At 44.6% G+C, this 20,289-nt stretch overlaps 1 protein-coding gene across 1 annotated transcript in view; it reads right to left on the bottom strand.

Annotated features, from left to right (window-relative positions):
* Positions 1–466: 466 nt before the first annotated feature.
* LOC109885849 (zinc finger MIZ domain-containing protein 1) overlaps positions 467–20,289 on the bottom strand; it is a 60,593-nt gene continuing 40,770 nt past the window's right edge. The window contains exons 17-18 of the mRNA XM_031799980.1: positions 17,162–17,407; positions 467–6,643 (exon numbers count right to left, since the gene is read on the bottom strand). Coding sequence (XP_031655840.1) covers positions 6,536–6,643; positions 17,162–17,407 — 354 coding nt within the window. The 3' untranslated portion in view covers positions 467–6,535. The remainder of the gene's footprint in view (positions 6,644–17,161; positions 17,408–20,289) is intronic.

Below are 20,289 nucleotides of genomic sequence, written 5' to 3'. Positions count from 1 at the left end.
ATAGGTCTGTAGCAGTTTGGGTCAAGAGTGTCCCCCCCTTTGAAGAGGGGGATGACCGCAGCTGCTTTCCAATCTTTGGGAATCTCAGACGACACGAAAGAGAGGTTGAACAGGCTAGTAATAGGGGTGGCAACAATTTCGGCAGATAATTTTAGAAAGAAAGGGTCCAGATTGTCTAGCCCGGCTGATTTGTAGGGGTCCAGATTTTGCAGCTCTTTCAGAACATCAGCTGAATGGATTTGGGAGAAGGAGAAATGGGGAAGGCTTGGGCGAGTTGCTGTTGGGGGTGCAGTGCTGTTGTCCGGGGTAGGAGTAAAGTATTATGTTGTCGTTTTGGCAGTTACATGTACCTACTCACGTCCGGGGTCCTCCTGACGACTCAGGTATATGGTATAGGGTGGGCCCCTCGGGCCCCAACTTGGTTTATAATCCAGAAAAATAATTGACGACAAGAAAAACAATGGTATACAGATATCATCTGAATACATATTTATTAGATAAATATTAGCTTGTCACATCATCTAACTACATACAATAATTCTGCAAGACTAAAAATCACAATTAGTTCCTTTTATTTTTTCTGACCAGTATTTAGAATATGAAATGATTGTACATACAATGTACAAACATAGAGACAAAATGGCCACCTTTTCACCTTAGCTTGTACTATTTAGATTTCATAAAAAAAATGCCCAAACTATGGATTTGGTTACAATCTGTTTGGGTTTGGACCCCCAATTCACCCCTCCCCCTGGTATTTTCCTCAATATTCTCTTCTTCTTTTCTTTACAGTTGTAGCACCTCAGATACTCAGGTGATTGACTAGTACACGGAAGCTAATTATTAACATGTAGGTCAAACATAGCTGTCCCAGTCCCACTTAAGTAACAAAAGAGGTCAAATTACAGAGAAGGGTCACAAAAAAAATGTCAAGAAAAGATTTTTCATACAGACCAGCATAACTAACACGTTTTTCATTTTCCCGTAAGTCAGGCCTACCTTCTTCATATTCAGATTTTTTTTTACACATTCGCAGGGAAAATGAACAAATTTTTCATTCACAAAGTGTCTCTATTCATTTACATTGTGTACAGGTTTATCTTAGGGCCAACAGATATCCACTTTAGCACTCTCCCATGCAGATCCTACTCTAAAAGCCTAAACGGGTGGTGCGCCGCCTCTCAGTTTTGTATTTTTTTTTTCCCTTTTTTTTGAAACTGTATTTTCCACAGAAACACTATACTTCCGGGATGATTGTTACAGATTTAGGTTGCCCTCTACACAAACCTGTTCATATGTAAACATGGCAAAATGTGAAATGATAGCTATGCATCTCCTAGCTCTGGAAACACACCCCGGGACCAGAGCTAGGTATCGCCGTGGGAACGATCGCCGTGGGAACGATCGCCGTGGGAACGATCAAGTTTAGGTTTCAATTCTGATATCAATAAAAAAAATTAAAAAAAAGTTGCTGTTGGCAGTCCTTTGTCAAGAAGATTGAAGAAGATCAATTGATTTCATGATTTAAGTGACAGGCTTTACACATTAATATCAGCTATTCTATCGAAATATCTCTTGCACTGTAACTATTTCTAGAGCAATAATGAAGTTTAAAATGTTAGGTTTTACAATAACCAGGATGTTTTAATCAGTACATTGCTACAGTTAAATTAAATTATATGTCTAACTTTACATTTCAAATAAAATAAAAACAATACGAAATAATTTACCCCCCTTCCAAAAAAACAAACAGCATTTAAAATGGGAAACAAAATGTAAATGGTCTTTAAGCTTTAAAAAAACACATTTTCAATAACAAAAATAAAAACAATGTCAAACATTTCTTTAACATAAGGCTGTGGTATCTTTAAAATACCACTTGTATATTGACAATAATTAGCAACAATTCTGATATTCACATAGTTCTCTGATAGTGGATAGTGGATAGCTATCACAGTTTTTGTGAATCATTATTGTCCATTCTTAACCTAAAAATGTGAATGTTAGTTTACGAAAAATACACAAATTTTACTCTACAACATTTGAGCACAAAAGAAGATCTGTGAATATTGCTTTATCACACTTGATACATTTTATTTAAATTTGTATCTAAAAAAATTATAAAAATAAAAAGAAGGCCTGACTAGTCTGTTATTAATGACACCAGGGACGAAGAAGGTGGCAGACAGAGAGAATCTACATCCCAAAACGGAGCGTATTTGGGACAAAGCCTTACGACAGAAAGAGAAGCTGCAGGACAGTTGCTGTCTAGGAACACAGTGGATTCTACAATGGGTCCACTGGGGTTCGTTATGACAGATCACACACAGAGAGAGAGAGATATCTGTTAAAGTGGACGGACCACCACAGAGAGAGATATCTGTTAAAGTGGACGGACCACCACAGAGAGAGATATCTGTTAAAGTGGACGGACCACCACAGACAGAGATATCTGTTAAAGTGGACGGACCACCACAGAGAGAGAGATATCTGTTAAAGTGGACGGACCACCACAGAGAGAGAGAGATATCTGTTAAACTGGATGGACCACCACAGACAGAGATATCTGTTAAAGTGGACGGACCACCACAGAGAGAGAGATATCTGTTAAAGTGGACGGACCACCACAGAGAGAGAGAGATATCTGTTAAACTGGATGGACCACCACAGAGAGAGAGATGTCTGCAGTATGTAGCTGACAATGAGACATTTGGAGGGGATTAGGTTCACCTATGAGAGGAGACAGAAGATGTCGTGCATTTCTTTTGACCGGAGCTCTATGAGTTTCCCTATTGGCCCTGGTCAAGTGTATAGCAGTTTTACAGTATATAGTAGTTTTGTCATGATACTACGTGTCGCGATACCAGACGTGTCGCGTTACTAGACGTGTCGCGATACTAGACGTGTCGCGATACTAGACGTGTCGCGATACTAGACGTGTCGCAATACCAGACGTGTCGCGATACTAGACGTGTCGCGATACTAGACGTGCCGCGATACTAGACGTGTCGCGATACTAGGAAGTAAGGAAGCAAAGGAGACAAAACACGAAGGAGACTCGATGTCTTTGACGAAAACAGTCCTAATAATGACAGTCTTATTTTGAAGCTGTTAACACAATATATCGTGTTATTTACCAAGGAAAATCCGATGTCGTAGAATCGCGATACTGGCATCATGGCAACACTACTATAAAGGGAATAGGGTGCAATTTGAGACCCAACCCCAGTCAGTGTTGGGTTTGTTTCGGGAGGATGAGATCAGTTGGACTTTGACTAATTAACGTAAAAGGACAAAGAATTATCAAGATGATACAAAAATATTCACAAATTATATTTACAATAGCTTTTCTTTAAAAATAATACATTTGCATACTCAACAACACTCTTGTCATGAAGTGAACTTGAAAACAAACGTGACTTTCAGCTCCAGTACTGCGTTCGTTACAACAGTGGTGACTGACGGATGATCCCTGCTAGTTTTCCTCCATATCTTTGAAATGAAGGATAACTACCAGCACACACACACACACACACACACACACACACACACACACACACACACACACACACACACACACACACACACACACACACACACACACACACACACCACACACACACATACACACGCGCACACACACACACACACACACGCAAGCACACACACAAGCACACACGCACGCACACATACGCACACGCACATACGCACACACACACTTCCCAATCCCTCTTTGGTTATGCTAAGAATTTTCACAATGTTTGATGAAGTCACAATTTCCAGCAACAAAAAGCTAGTAGAAACAAAACGAAAGCCAATTTCAACCCATAATAACAGTGTGATAACAGCACTATCCCATCCAATATTACTGTTGAATAAAAGACTCACAGAAAGACAGAAAGCGGTGGTAACAGCAACTTTAAAAAGCACACCATACATTTCTCAGGAATGGTACCTTAGTACCCTCAAAAGTAGTGCACTATACAGTGAACAGCGTGCTATTTCAGTCACACACTATCTTTACTACAGGGAGAACACCCCCCCAGACAAGGGCCTGGCACCTGGCACTTTTTATTATTATTACTAATAACAGAATTCAACTGGGAGAGCTAGAGACGCAGCTCTGTAAAATGGGAAGAGGAGCAACACCAGGCGGTGCATGCACAGAGGACAGAATGATGAGAGGAGCAACACCAGGCAGTGCATGCACAGAGGACAGAATGATGAGAGGAGCAACACCAGGCGGTGCATGCACAGAGGACAGAATGATGAGAGGAGCAACACCAGGCGGTGCATGCACAGAGGACAGAATGATGAGAGGAGCAACACCAGGCGGTGCATGCACAGAGGACAGAATGATGAGAGGAGCAACACCAGGCGGTGCATGCACAGAAGACATAATGATGAGAGGAGCAACACCAGGCGGTGCATGCAGAGAAGACAGAATGATGAGAGGAGCAACACCAGGCGGTGCATGCACAGACGACAGAATGATGAGAGGAGCAACACCAGGCGGTGCATGCAGAGAAGACAGAATGATGAGAGGAGCAACACCAGGTGGTGCATGCACAGAAGACAGAATGATGAGAGGAGCAACACCAGGCGGTGCACGCAGAGAAGACATAATGATGAGAGGAGCAACACCAGGGGGCGCATGCACAGAAGAAAGACGGATAAGATAGGAGCTCTAACTGGCTTGATATCGGCCTGACAGGAAACTCAAATAGTAACCCACAGGGTTGGGAACAATTCAAATTGAAGTCAATCAATTCTGGAAGTGATATGTTGACATAGTTAAATAGCTTCTCCTTTTTCAGCTAATTGAGAGTAATTTAAAATATATGCCCTATTTTAATTATTTAATTGGAATTAAAGATTAAATTGGAATTTTAGTTAACTTCCTGAATTGACTGCCTTCAATTCAAATTGACCCAAACCCTGGTAACAAACATCATCCTCCCACGTCTGCTTCCCTTTACCATTGATGACTATCAATTAATCAATCAATTTGTGACTCTACTCTGGCCAGGATAATAAAGAAACAAGATCACAGTACGAAAATGTATTTCTCTGATTGGAGATTCTAAATGTCTATGTTGTAGGGTTGACTCTCTCTCCTAGAAGAGGATGATTGCCAATTTCCAACCCCCCCGCGGCTCCGCCTTCTCCCTCCACTTGGTTTCCTCCATCGCTCTTTATTTTCAAAAGAAGAAGGGAAGATTCCTTCCTCTCCATCGCTCTTTATTTTCAAAAGAAGAAGGGAAGATTCCTTCCTCTCCACTTGGTTCCCTCCATCGCTCTTTATTTTCAAAAGAAGAAGGGAAGATTCCTTCCTCTCCACTTGGTTTCCTCCATCGCTCTTTATTTTCAAAAGAAGAAGGGAAGATTCCTTCCTCTCCACTTGGTTTCCTCCATCGCTCTTTATTTTCAAAAGAAGAAGGGAAGATTCCTTCCTCTCCACTTGGTTTCCTCCATCGCTCTTTATTTTCAAAAGAAGAAGGGAAGATTCCTTCCTCTCCACTTCCCAAAAGAAAACAAAAACAAAAAAAACTTGAACCAAAATGTTTGTTTTCTTTTTTCGTTGTTGTCGAAACTAAAGTGGAAGCTGTTGAACACCCCCCCCCAAAAAAAATCTTCGCAAATTTCTCGTAAATGTTATGGTACTAGTGTTAGACAAAGATGTCACTTTAAATGTGTTTTGTTCCTTTGAGATGTATGTGTTGTTATATCTTGTGCTTTCACATGACGTGCAGTGGCAGACAGACAGACAGACAGACAGACAGACAGACAGACAGACAGACAGACAGACAGACAGACAGACAGACAGACAGACAGACAGACAGACAGACAGACAGACAGACAGACAGACAGACAGACAGACAGACAGACAGACAGACAGACAGACAGACAGACAGACAGACAGACAAGACAGACAGACAGACAGACAGTGATACGTAGTAACCAGTCCCGGGAACAGTAACTGTGACAACGTTTGGGACAACAGGAAGCTGAGACGCTGAGTCTTATAAGGTGAAACAATAACGTGGACATTACACACACTGGCCAGATAGTGCAGGACATTTTGTTTTTTCCCCCCCTTATATATTTAATGAATTCCTCTTTTATTTTCTTTAAAAGGAAACAAAATATGAATTTTAAAAAACACATCAACACTTTCCTAAATGTGCACACAGACACTGGTGGCATACAAAATGAACTGAATATCAGATAGCTGGTATCATCGATGGTCACATGGGGGCGCTGCAGGGAGGCAGACATCACTCACTGCCCTACCCTGTCCTGCTATGTCTTTTTGAGTTTTAAAACATTGTTCAGTCAATCAGTCAGTCTGTCAGTCAGTCTGCTGGAGAATCAATGCAAACTGTACAAGGGGAAAAGGAGAAAGGGAGTGCATCTTTGTGTTTGTCAAGTACTGGAGCAGGTCTCAGGTCAGATGTTATAGGTCCAACTCCAGGCAGTCCTATAAGTGTTTTCTTTAATACATTTTTTAAAATGAACTGATCTAGAATCAGAGTCAGTTGTTTTCGAAGAGCGAGAGAAGGTCATCGTTGCTACTGCTCGGGAGGTCTGGAGGATCCAGGTAAGACAACAAGTCATCTGGGTTAGCCAGCTCTGGAAGGAGCTACAGAGAAGAGAAAGAGGAAGAGAACACGCTCTTTAGTAAAGATCTGCAGGAGAAGGTCGATCTAACGTTGACATGGAAAAGGTGAATGAAGAAGCGTCACACCAAAAAAATTATATCTGTACATTCCATTCCAACGTATCTCATCACAAATGTAGGATCTGTAATAGTCCACTTTGAAATATATAAAATCTCAAATAAACAATGTAAACAAAAAACAACAACACAGAAAACATTTATTCTAGTGATGCATTGGTCAGCTGTTTGTTTACCCACACCCACCCACAATACCCACTCCCACCGGCAATACCCACACCCACCGGCAATACCCACACACACCGGCAATACCCACACCCACCAGCAATACCCACACACACCGGCAATACCCACACCCACCGGCAATACCCACACACACCAGCAATACCCACAACCACCCAGTAATACCCACACCCACCCGCAATACCCACACCCACCAACAATAACCACACCCACCAACAATGCCCACACCCACCGGCAATACGCACACCCACCGGCAATACCCACACCCACCCGCAATACGCACACCCACCGGCAATACCCACACCCACCGGCAATACCCACATCCACCAGCAATACCCACACCCACCCGCAATACCCACACCCACCCAGAATACCCACACCCACACGCAATACCCACACCCACCGAGCAATACCCACACCCACCAGCAATACCCACACCCACCCAGTAATACCCACACGCAATACCCACACCCACCCAGAATACCCACCCACCCACACCCACCCAGAATACCCACACCCACCCAGTAATACCCACACCCACCCAGAATACCCACACCCACCCAGTAATACCCACACGCAATACCCACACCCACCCAGCAATACCCACACCCACCAGCAATACCCACACCCACCCAGTAATACCCACACGCAATACCCACACACACCCAGCAATACCCACACCCACCAGCAATACCCACACCCACCCAGTAATACCCACACGCAATACCCACATCCACCCAGTAATACCCACACCCACCAGCAATACCCACACCCGCCCAGAATACCCACACCCACCCAGAATACCCACACCCACCCAGCAATACCCACACCCACCCAGCAATACCCACACCCACCCAGCAATACCCACACCCACCCAGAATACCCACACCCACCCAGCAATACCCACACCCACCCAGAATACCCACACCCACCCAGCAATACCCACACCCACCAGTAATACCCACACCCACCAGTAATACCCACACCCACCAGTAATACCCACACCCACCAGCAATACCTACACCCACCAGTAATACCCACACCCACCCGCAATACCCACACCCACCCGCAATACACACCAACCCGCAATTTCTAATAACCCATTCGCAACCGCCCGACAACATACGAAAAATCTAAATATAGAAGATGCGCTGTACAGTCCGTAAAACATTTTTGACAGGGGATGCAGGCCTCATATTTAGATAGGCCTGTTTCTGCTGAGAATGTCCAACATTTTGGTAGACTATTTTTTGTCAACTTGTCTATAGTTAGATACATGCAGTTTCTCTTCTGTCATTATAAACTCAGTAAAAAGAAACGTCCCTTTTTCAGGACCCTGTCTTCCAATGATAATTCGTATAAATCCAAATAACTTCACAGATCTTCATTGTAAAGGGTTTAAACACTGTTTCCCATGCTTGCTCAATGAACCATAAACAATTAACTGTGGAACGGTCGTTAAGACACTAACAGCTTACAGACGGTAGGCAATTAAGGTCACAGTTATGAAATCTTAGGACACTAAAGAGGCCTTTCTACTGACTCTGAAAAACACCAAAAGAAAGATGCCCAGGGTCCCTGCTCATCTGCGTGAATGTTCCTTAAGCATGCTGCAAGGAGGCATGAGGACTGCAGATGTGGCCAGGGCAATAAATTGCAATGTCCGTACTGTGAGACGCCTAAGACAGCGCTACAGGGAGACAGGACGGACGGCTGATCATCCTCGCAGTGGCAGGCCATGTGTAACAACACCTGCACAGGATCAGCACATCCGAACATCACACCTGCGGGACAGGTACAGGATGGCAACAACAACTGCCCAAGTTACACCAGGAAAGCACAATCCCTCCATCAGTGCTCAGACTGTCCTCAATAGGCTGAGAGAGGCTGGACTGAGGGCTTGTAGGCCTGTTGTAAGGCAGGTCCTCACCAGACATCACCGGCAACAACCTCGCCTATGGGCACAAACCCACCGTCGCTGGACCAGACAGGACTGGCAAAAAGTGCTCTTCACTGACGAGTCACGGTTTTGTCTCACCAGGGGTGATGGTCAGATTCACATTTATCGTCGAAGGAATGAGCGTTACACCGAGGCCTGTACTCTGGAGCAGGATCGATTTGGAGGTGGAGTGTCCGTCATGGTCTGGGGCGGTGTGTCACAGCATCATCGGAATGAGCTTGTTGTCATTGCAGGCAATCTCAACGCTGTGCGTTACAGGGAAGACATTCTCCTCCCTCATGTGGTACTGCAGGCTCATCCTGACATGACCCTCCAGCATGACAATGCCACCAGGCATACTGCTTGTTCTGTGCGTGATTTCCTGCAAGACAGGAATGTCAGTGTTCTGCCATGGCCAGCGAAGAGCCCGGATCTCAATCCCATTAAGCACGTCTGGGACCTGTTGGATCGGAGGGTGAGGGCTAGGGCCATTCCCCCCCAGAAATGTCGGGGAACTTGCAGGTGCCTTGGTGGAATTGTGGGGTAACATCTCACAGCAAGAACTGGCAAATCTGGTGCAGTCCATGAGGAGGAGATGCACTGCAGTACTTAATGCAGCTGGTGGCCACACCAGATACTGACTGTTACTTTTGATTTTGACCCCCCCCCCTTTGTTCAGGGACACATTATTCAATTTCTGTTAATCACATCTGTGGAACTTGTTCAGTTCATGTCTCAGTTGTTGAATCTTGTTATATTCATACAAATATTTACACATGTTAAAGTTTGCTGAAAATAAACGCAGTTGACAGTTAGAGGACGTTTCTTTTTTGCTGAGTTTATGTTGCCCTAGAAGACTAAATAAACCAATGCTCACCAGAACAATGTCAAACATCGACACAATGGAATTCTTTAAACATTTTTTTTTTCTGAAAATATTTGTCATGCTAAATTTGCAAATTACATCAGTTTGACTGTTTTTAAGGGAATTAAAGCTGTGGAAAATGACCCAACATGTTTATGATAAGATTTCACTTCGGGTTGGATGCATACTTTATGTGTTTGAAATAGTATCAGCTTTTATGACACTGATGATGACAGCACATTTACAGACGGTCCCTAACTGTGGTAGAAATACTATCAGCTTTTATGATGCTGATGATGACTGCACCTTTACAGACGGTCCCTAACTGTGGTAGAAATACTATGACCCTTAATGATGCTGATGATGATAGCACCTTTACAGGCGGTCCCTAACTGTGGTAGAAATACTATGACCCTTAATGATGCTGATGATGACAGCACCTTTACAGACGCTCTTTAACCGCACATTCATTTTCTCAAGATGCTGAAATAAATCAAATCATATTTCTCCACTCCTGTTCCCGAGTCAAAATTTACATTTGGTAATATCATTTTACTGAAAGAAATGCTTAATTTTGCAAGAGTTAATATTCAACTGTGAGAGGTAATAGACAGAGGTTATAGACCTACAGTCAGTGTCCAGATTTCAGTTCCTATTTAACCCATCTGAACAGTGCAGTTCCTTTGACATGCCGTATTTGAAGTTCCCGTCTTGTGACTGTTGAATTTGTATAACGCCTCACAATCATCACACATAACATCTTTCCCAAACATTAGGCTACTGTTCTGGCCCTCCCTTCTCATAACATTAGACTACTGTTCTGGCCCTCCCTTCTCGTAACATTAGACTACTGTTCTGGCCATCTTTCCCAAACATTAGACTACTGTTCTGGCCCTCCCTTCTCATAACATCTTTCCCAAACATTAGACTACTGTTCTGGCCCTCCCTTCTCATAACATTAGACTACTGTTCTGGCCCTCCCTTCTCCTAAAATTAGACTACTGTTCTGGCCCTCCCTTCTCATAACATTAGACTACTGTTCTGGCCCTCCCTTCTCCTAACATTAGACTACTGTTCTGGCCCTCCCTTCTCCTAACATTAGACTACTGTTCTGGCCCTCCCTTCTCATAACATTAGACTACTGTTCTGGCCCACCCTTCTCGTAACATTAGACTACGGTTCTGGCCCTCCCTTCTCATAACATTAGACTACTGTTCTGGCCCTCCCTTCTCCTAACATTAGACTACGGTTCTGGCCCTCCCTTCTCATAACATTAGACTACGGTTCTGGCCCTCCCTTCTCATAACATTAGACTACTGTTCTGGCCCTCCCTTCTCATAACATTAGACTACTGTTCTGGCCATCTTTCCCAAACATTAGACTACTGTTCTGGCCCTCCCTTCTCATAACATTAGACTACTGTTCTGGCCCTCCCTTCTCATAACATTAGACTACTGTTCTGGTCATCTTTCCCAAACATTAGGCTACTGTTCTGGCCCTCCCTTCTCATAACATTAGACTACTGTTCTGGCCCTCCCTTCTCATAACATCTTTCCCAAACATTAGACAACTGTTCTGGTCCTCTCTTCTCATAACATTAGACTACTGTTCTGGCCCTCTCTTCTCATAACATCAGACTACTGTTCTGGCCCTCCCTTCTCATAACATTAGGCTACTGTTCTGGCCCTCCCTTCTCATAACATCAGACTACTGTTCTGGCCCTCCCTTCTCCTAACATTAGACTACTGTTCTGGCCCTCCCTTCTCATAACATTAGACTACTGTTCTGGTCATCTTTCCCAAACATTAGACTACTGTTCTGGCCCTCCCTTCTCCTAACATCAGACTACTGTTCTGGCCCTCCCTTCTCATAACATCAGACTACTGTTCTGGTCATCTTTCCCTAACATTAGACTACTGTTCTGGCCCTCCCTTCTCATAACATTAGACTACTGTTCTGGCCCTCCCTTCTCATAACATTAGACTACTGTTCTGGCCCTCTCTTCTCATAACATCAGACTACTGTTCTGGCCCTCCCTTCTCATAACATTAGGCTACTGTTCTGGCCCTCCCTTCTCATAACATTAGACTACTGTTCTGGTCCTCCCTTCTCCTAACATCAGACTACTGTTCTGGCCCTCCCTTCTCATAACATCAGACTACTGTTCTGGTCATCTTTCCCTAACATTAGACTACTGTTCTGGCCCTCCCTTCTCATAACATTAGACTACTGTTCTGGTCATCTTTCCCTAACATTAGACTACTGTTCTGGCCCTCCCTTCTCATAACATTAGACTACTGTTCTGGCCCTCCCTTCTCATAACATTAGACTACTGTTCTGGCCCTCCCTTCTCATAACATTAGACTACTGTTCTGGTCATCTTTCCCTAACATTAGACTACTGTTCTGGCCTTCCCTTCTCATAACATTAGACTACTGTTCTGTCCCTCCCTTCTCATAACATCTTTCCCAAACATTAGACTACTGTTCTGGCCCACCCTTCTCGTAACATTAGACTACGGTTCTGGCCCTCCCTTCTCATAACATTAGACTACTGTTCTGGCCCTCCCTTCTCATAACATTAGACTACTGTTCTGGCCCTCCCTTCTCCTAACATTAGACTGCTGTTCTGGCCCTCCCTTCTCATAACATTAGACTACTGTTCTGGCCCTCCCTTCTCCTAACATTAGACTACTGTTCTGGCCCTCCCTTCTCATAACATTAGACTACTGTTCTGGCCCTCCCTTCTCCTAACATTAGACTACTGTTCTGGCCCTCCCTTCTCGTAACATTAGACTACGGTTCTGGCCCTCCCTTCTCATAACATTAGACTACTGTTCTGGCCCTCCCTTCTCCTAACATTAGACTACGGTTCTGGCCCTCCCTTCTCATAACATTAGACTACGGTTCTGGCCCTCCCTTCTCATAACATTAGACTACTGTTCTGGCCCTCCCTTCTCATAACATTAGACTACTGTTCTGGCCATCTTTCCCAAACATTAGACTACTGTTCTGGCCCTCCCTTCTCATAACATTAGACTACTGTTCTGGCCCTCCCTTCTCATAACATTAGACTACTGTTCTGGTCATCTTTCCCAAACATTAGGCTACTGTTCTGGCCCTCCCTTCTCATAACATTAGACTACTGTTCTGGCCCTCCCTTCTCATAACATTAGACTACTGTTCTGTCCCTCCCTTCTCATAACATCTTTCCCAAACATTAGACTACTGTTCTGGCCATCTTTCCCAAACATTAGACTACTGTTCTGGCCCTCCCTTCTCCTAACATTAGACTACTGTCCTGGCCCTCCCATCTCATAACATTAGACTACTGTTCTGGCCCTCCCTTCTCATAACATTAGACTACTGTTCTGGCCCTCCCTTCTCATAACATTAGACTACTGTTCTGGCCCTCTCTTCTCATAACATCAGACTACTGTTCTGGCCCTCCCTTCTCATAACATTAGGCTACTGTTCTGGCCCTCCCTTCTCATAACATCAGACTACTGTTCTGGCCCTCCCTTCTCCTAACATTAGACTACTGTTCTGGCCCTCCCTTCTCATAACATTAGACTACTGTTCTGGCCCTCCCTTCTCATAACATTAGACTACTGTTCTGGTCATCTTTCCCAAACATTAGACTACTGTTCTGGCCCTCCCTTCTCCTAACATCAGACTACTGTTCTGGCCCTCCCTTCTCATAACATCAGACTACTGTTCTGGTCATCTTTCCCTAACATTAGACTACTGTTCTGGCCCTCCCTTCTCATAACATTAGACTACTGTTCTGGTCATCTTTCCCTAACATTAGACTACTGTTCTGGCCCTCCCTTCTCATAACATTAGACTACTGTTCTGGCCCTCCCTTCTCATAACATTAGACTACTGTTCTGGCCCTCCCTTCTCATAACATTAGACTACTGTTCTGGTCATCTTTCCCTAACATTAGACTACTGTTCTGGCCCTCCCTTCTCATAACATTAGACTACTGTTCTGTCCCTCCCTTCTCATAACATCTTTCCCAAACATTAGACTACTGTTCTGGCCCACCCTTCTCGTAACATTAGACTACGGTTCTGGCCCTCCCTTCTCATAACATTAGACTACTGTTCTGGCCCTCCCTTCTCCTAACATTAGACTACGGTTCTGGCCCTCCCTTCTCATAACATTAGACTACGGTTCTGGCCCTCCCTTCTCATAACATTAGACTACTGTTCTGGCCCTCCCTTCTCATAACATTAGACTACTGTTCTGGCCATCTTTCCCAAACATTAAACTACTGTTCTGGCCCTCCCTTCTCATAACATTAGACTACTGTTCTGGCCCTCCCTTCTCATAACATTAGACTACTGTTCTGGTCATCTTTCCCAAACATTAGGCTACTGTTCTGGCCCTCCCTTCTCATAACATTAGACTACTGTTCTGGCCCTCCCTTCTCATAACATTAGACTACTGTTCTGTCCCTCCCTTCTCATAACATCTTTCCCAAACATTAGACTACTGTTCTGGCCATCTTTCCCAAACATTAGACTACTGTTCTGGCCCTCCCTTCTCCTAACATTAGACTACTGTCCTGGCCCTCCCATCTCATAACATTAGACTACTGTTCTGGCCCTCCCTTCTCATAACATTAGACTACTGTTCTGGCCCTCCCTTCTCATAACATTAGATAACTGTTCTGGTCCTCTCTTCTCATAACATTAGACTACTGTTCTGGCCCTCTCTTCTCATAACATCAGACTACTGTTCTGGCCCTCCCTTCTCATAACATTAGGCTACTGTTCTGGCCCTCCCTTCTCATAACATCAGACTACTGTTCTGGCCCTCCCTTCTCCTAACATTAGACTACTGTTCTGGCCCTCCCTTCTCATAACATTAGACTACTGTTCTGGCCCTCCCTTCTCATAACATTAGACTACTGTTCTGGTCATCTTTCCCAAACATTAGACTACTGTTCTGGCCCTCCCTTCTCCTAACATCAGACTACTGTTCTGGCCCTCCCTTCTCATAACATCAGACTACTATTCTGGTCATCTTTCCCTAACATTAGACTACTGTTCTGGCCCTCCCTTCTCATAACATTAGACTACTGTTCTGGTCATCTTTCCCTAACATTAGACTACTGTTCTGGCCCTCCCTTCTCATAACATTAGACTACTGTTCTGGCCCTCCCTTCTCATAACATTAGACTACTGTTCTGGTCATCTTTCCCTAACATTAGACTACTGTTCTGGCCCTCCCTTCTCATAACATTAGACTACTGTTCTGGCCCTCCCTTCTCATAACATTAGACTACTGTTCTGGTCATCTTTCCCTAACATTAGACTACTGTTCTGGCCCTCCCTTCTCGTAACATTAGACTACTGTTCTGGCCCTCCCTTCTCATAAAATCTTTCCCAAACATTAGACTACTGTTCTGTCCCTCCCTTCTCATAACATCAGACTACTGTTCTGGCCCTCCCTTCTCATAACATTAGACTACTGTTCTGGCCCTCCCTTCTCATAACATTAGACTACTGTTCTGGTCATCTTTCCCAAACATTAGACTACTGTTCTGGCCCTCCCTTCTCCTAACATTAGACTACTGTTCTGGCCCTCCCTTCTCATAACATTAGACTACTGTTCTGGCCCTCCCTTCTCATAACATTAGACTACTGTTCTGGCCCTCCCTTCTCATAACATTAGACTACTGTTCTGGCCCTCTCTTTTCATAACATTAGTGAATTAAACTCTGACACAGTCCTTTTTACCCCAGTGGATCTGACGGGTAACTTTTTTAGCGCGCATACAGTTACGATTCGATCACACCGACGGCGTCATTTCAATTTGGTACACATGAAGTACATTCGTTTCCAGTGAAACGCTGCGTTTGCCTCGCAGCGTTGCTGAGGCAGTTGCTTCTGTGTGGTGCGTAGGTAGGATTTATCTAACGTAAGCATCAAACTGTGTGCTGTAGACGGCAGGGTAGCCTAGTGGTTAGAGCGTTGGGCTAGTAACAGGATGGTTGCAAGTTCCATTCCCCGAGCTGACAAGGTATAAATCTGTCATTCTTCCCCTGAACAGGCAGTTAACCCACTGTTCCTAGGCCAGTTAACCCACTGTTCCTAGGCCAGTTAACCCACTGTTCCTAGGCCAGTTAACCCACTGTTCCAAGACCAGTTAACCCACTGTTCCTAGGCCAGTTAACCCTCTGTTCCTAGACCAGTTAACCCTCTGTTCCTAGGCCAGTTAACCCACTGTTCCTAGACCAGTTAACCCACTGTTCCTAGGCCAGTTAACCCACTGTTCCTAGGCCAGTTAACCCACTGTTCCTAGGCCAGTTAACCCACTGTTCCTAGGCCAGTTAACCCACTGTTCCTAGACCAGTTAACCCACTGTTCCTAGACCAGTTAACCCACTGTTCCTAGGCCAGTTAACCCACTGTTCCTAGGCCAGTTAACCCACTGTTCCTAGACCAGTTAACCCACTGTTCCTAGACCAGTTAACCCACTGTTCCTAGGCCAGTTAACCCTCTGTTCCTAGGCCAGTTAACCCACTGTTCCTAGGCCAGTTAACCCACTGTTCCTAGACCAGTTAACCCACTGTTCCTAGGCCAGTTAACCCACTGTTCCTAGACCAGTTGACCCACTGTTCCTAGACCAGTTAACCCACTGTTCCTAGACCAGTTAACCCACTGTTCCTAGACCAGTTAACCCACTGTTCCTAGACCAGTTAACCCACTGTTCCTAGACCAGTTAACCCACTGTTCCTAGACCAGTTAACCCACTGTTCCTAGGCCAGTTAACCCACTGTTCCTAGACCAGTTAACCCACTGTTCCTAGGCCAGTTAACCCACTGTTCCTAGACCAGTTAACCCACTGTTCCTAGACCAGTTAACCCACTGTTCCTAGACCAGTTAACCCTCTGTTCCTAGGCCAGTTAACCCACTGTTCCTAGGCCGTCATTGAAAATAAGAATTTGTTCTTAACTGACTTGCCTAGTTATATAAAGGTTAAAAGAAAATAAAAACATTGACATAAATGGTAGCAGAAGGTGAATGTTGAACTGTTGTTGCTCACACATCTAGATGACGCTGCGTACCGTTTGGTGCTGCGACGCTGTCGGTGTGATCGAGGCGTTAGGCCCTAAATCTTAGGCTTACGCAATAACAGCAGATAAAAACAATGAAAGACAAAAATAATATGTAGCCTATAGATATAAATCGCACAAAATAAATTACATTTACTCAACCTTCAGCCACAAAATATTTAATGACCCTAAACCCACGTGGATATAACCGCAGACACCGTGGGACAACCCGACTCATAACCCACGGTTAACCCATAACCCATCACTAAAATATACGTCTCAAATAGCACCCTATTTTCTAAATAAGTAGTGCACTATATAGGGAATAGGTTGCCATTTGGGACGTAGCCCATGTGTGTCTAACTTACATCCAAGGAAGGTTCGGGCATATCTGGGAGCCCTCCACCCAGTCCCTCTAAGGGGTCACCGTGCTGCAGAGGGTGATTGTTAGGGCCGGGCTGTTGTTGCTGTGGGGGCGGAGCCTGTTGTCGTGACGGCTGAGGAGGTCCACTGTGATGCAACGGCTGTCCCGATTGGCTGCCGGGGTGAGATTGGGCGTGTAGGCTATGCTGTAACAAGTTGTGGGACTGGTCAGTGATGGTAGGATGAGGTATCTGAGAAGGGAAGAAGAAAGAGAGAGTATGAGAGAGAGAGACAGAGAGAGAGAAACAGAGAGAGAGAGAAACAGAGAGAGAGAGAGAGAATAGGAGAGAGAGAGAGAGAGAGAGAGCGAGGGAGAGAGAGGGTGAGAGAGAGAGAGAGAGTAGGAGAGAGAGAGACAGAGAGAGAGAAACAGAGAGAGAGAGAGAAACAGAGAGAGAGAGAGAGAGAGAGAGAATAGGAGAGAGAGAGAGTGAGAGAGAGAGCGAGAGAGAGAGAGAGAGAGAGAGAGGGGGTGAGAGAGAGACACAGAGAGAGAGAAACAGAGAGAGAGAGAAACAGAGAGAGAGAGAGAGAATAGGAGAGAGAGAGAGCGAGAGAGCGAGAGAGAGAGGGTGAGAGAGAAAAGAGAGAAAAGGAGAGAGACAGAGACAGAGATAGAGCGAGAGAGAGCGAGCGAGAGAGACAAGGGGAGAGAGAGAGAGAGAGAGAGAGAGAGAGAGAGAGAGAGAGAATCATTAATATGATAGTGTGAGTTGAGTTCTGTACGTTGAGTCATGTAAATTAGAACAGGGTTGAAGCTAATAATCACTTCCATGTCTGTAGTGTTAAAGCTTACTGCAGTTGCATATAACCTGTACACTGAGTGACTCTTACCCTGAGCAGTGAGAGACAGTTTGCCAATGTTTAAATCAAATCAAATTGTATTTGTCACATGCGCCGAATACAACAGGTGTAAACCTTAGTGAAAAGGTTAGATACAAGCCCTTAACCAACAAAAATATAAAAATAAGTGTTAAGTAAAAAAATAGATAAGTAGAAAATAAAAATAGCAGCAGTAAAATAACAATAGACTTATTAGTTAGTTATTAGTTATATACAGAGTCAATGTGGAGGCTATATACAGGGGGTACTGGTACAGAGTCAATGTGGAGGCTATATACAGGGTATTACGGTACAGAGTCAATGTGGAGGCTATATACAGGGTATTACGGTACAGAGTCAATGTGGAGGCTATATACAGGGTATTACGGTACAGAGTCAATGTGGAGGCTATATACAGGGTGTTACGGTACAGAGTCAATGTGGAGGCTATATACAGGGGGTACCGGTACAGAGTCAATGTGGAGACTATATACAGGGTATTACGGTACAGAGTCAATGTGGAGACTATATACAGGGTATTACGGTACAGAGTCAATGTGGAGGCTATATACAGGGTATTACGGTACAGAGTCAATGTGGAGGCTATATACAGGGGGTACCGGTACAGAGTCAATGTGGAGGCTATATACAGGGTGTTACGGTACAGAGTCAATGTGGAGGCTATATACAGGGTGTTACGGTACAGAGTCAATGTGGAGGCTATATACAGGGTGTTACGATACAGAGTCAATGTGGAGGCTATATACAGGGTGTTACGGTACAGAGTCAATGTGGAGGCTATATACAGGGTGTTACGGTACAGAGTCAATGTGGAGGCTATATACAGGGGGTACCGGTACAGAGTCAATGTGGAGACTATATACAGGGTATTACGGTACAGAGTCAATGTGGAGACTATATACAGGGTATTACGGTACAGAGTCAATGTGGAGGCTATATACAGGGTATTACGGTACAGAGTCAATGTGGAGGCTATATACAGGGTGTTACGGTACAGAGTCAATGTGGAGGCTATATACAGGGGGTACCGGTACAGAGTCAATGTGGAGACTATATACAGGGTATTACGGTACAGAGTCAATGTGGAGACTATATACAGGGTATTACGGTACAGAGTCAATGTGGAGGCTATATACAGGGTATTACGGTACAGAGTCAATGTGGAGGCTATATACAGGGGGGTACCGGTACAGAGTCAATGTGGAGGCTATATACAGGGTGTTACGGTACAGAGTCAATGTGGAGGCTATATACAGGGTGTTACGGTACAGAGTCAATGTGGAGGCTATATACAGGGTGTTACGATACAGAGTCAATGTGGAGGCTATATACAGGGTGTTACGGTACAGAGTCAATGTGGAGGCTATATACAGGGTATTACGGTACAGAGTCAATGTGGAGGCTATATACAGGGTGTTACGGTACAGAGTCAATGTGGAGGCTATATACAGGGTGTTACGGTACAGAGTCAATGTGGAGGCTATATACAGGGGGTACCGGTACAGAGTCAATGTGGAGACTATATACAGGGTATTACGGTACAGAGTCAATGTGGAGGCTATATACAGGGTGTTACGGTACAGAGTCAATGTGGAGGCTATATACAGGGGGTACCGGTACAGAGTCAATGTGGAGGCTATATACAGGGTATTACGGTACAGAGTCAATGTGGAGGCTATATACAGGGTGTTATGGTACAGCGTCAATGTGGAGGCTATATACAGAGGGTACTGGTACAGAGTCAATGTGGAGGCTATATACAGGGTGTTATGGTACAGCGTCAATGTGGAGGCTATATACAGAGGGTACTGGTACAGAGTCAATGTGGAGGCTATATACAGGGGGTACCGGTACAGAGTCAATGTGGAGGCTATATACAGAGGGTACTGGTACAGAGTCAATGTGGAGGCTATATACAGGGTGTTACAGTACAGAGTCAATGTGGAGGCTATATACAGGGTGTTACGGTAAAGAGACAATGTGGAGGCTATATACAGGGTGTTACGATACAGAGTCAATGTGGAGGCTATATACAGGGTGTTACGGTACAGAGTCAATATGGAGACTATATACAGGGGGTACCGGTACAGAGTCAATGTGGAGGCTATATACAGGGGGTACCGGTACAGAGTCAATGTGGAGGCTATATACAGGGGGTACCGGTACAGAGTCAATGTGGAGGCTATATACAGAGGGTACTGGTACAGAGTCAATGTGGAGGCTATATACA

The sequence above is a fragment of the Oncorhynchus kisutch genome, linkage group LG20, assembly GCF_002021735.2.
Source record: "Oncorhynchus kisutch isolate 150728-3 linkage group LG20, Okis_V2, whole genome shotgun sequence".
Classification (NCBI taxonomy): Eukaryota; Metazoa; Chordata; class Actinopteri; order Salmoniformes; family Salmonidae; genus Oncorhynchus; species Oncorhynchus kisutch.
This window is presented reverse-complemented; position numbering and strand designations above follow the sequence as displayed.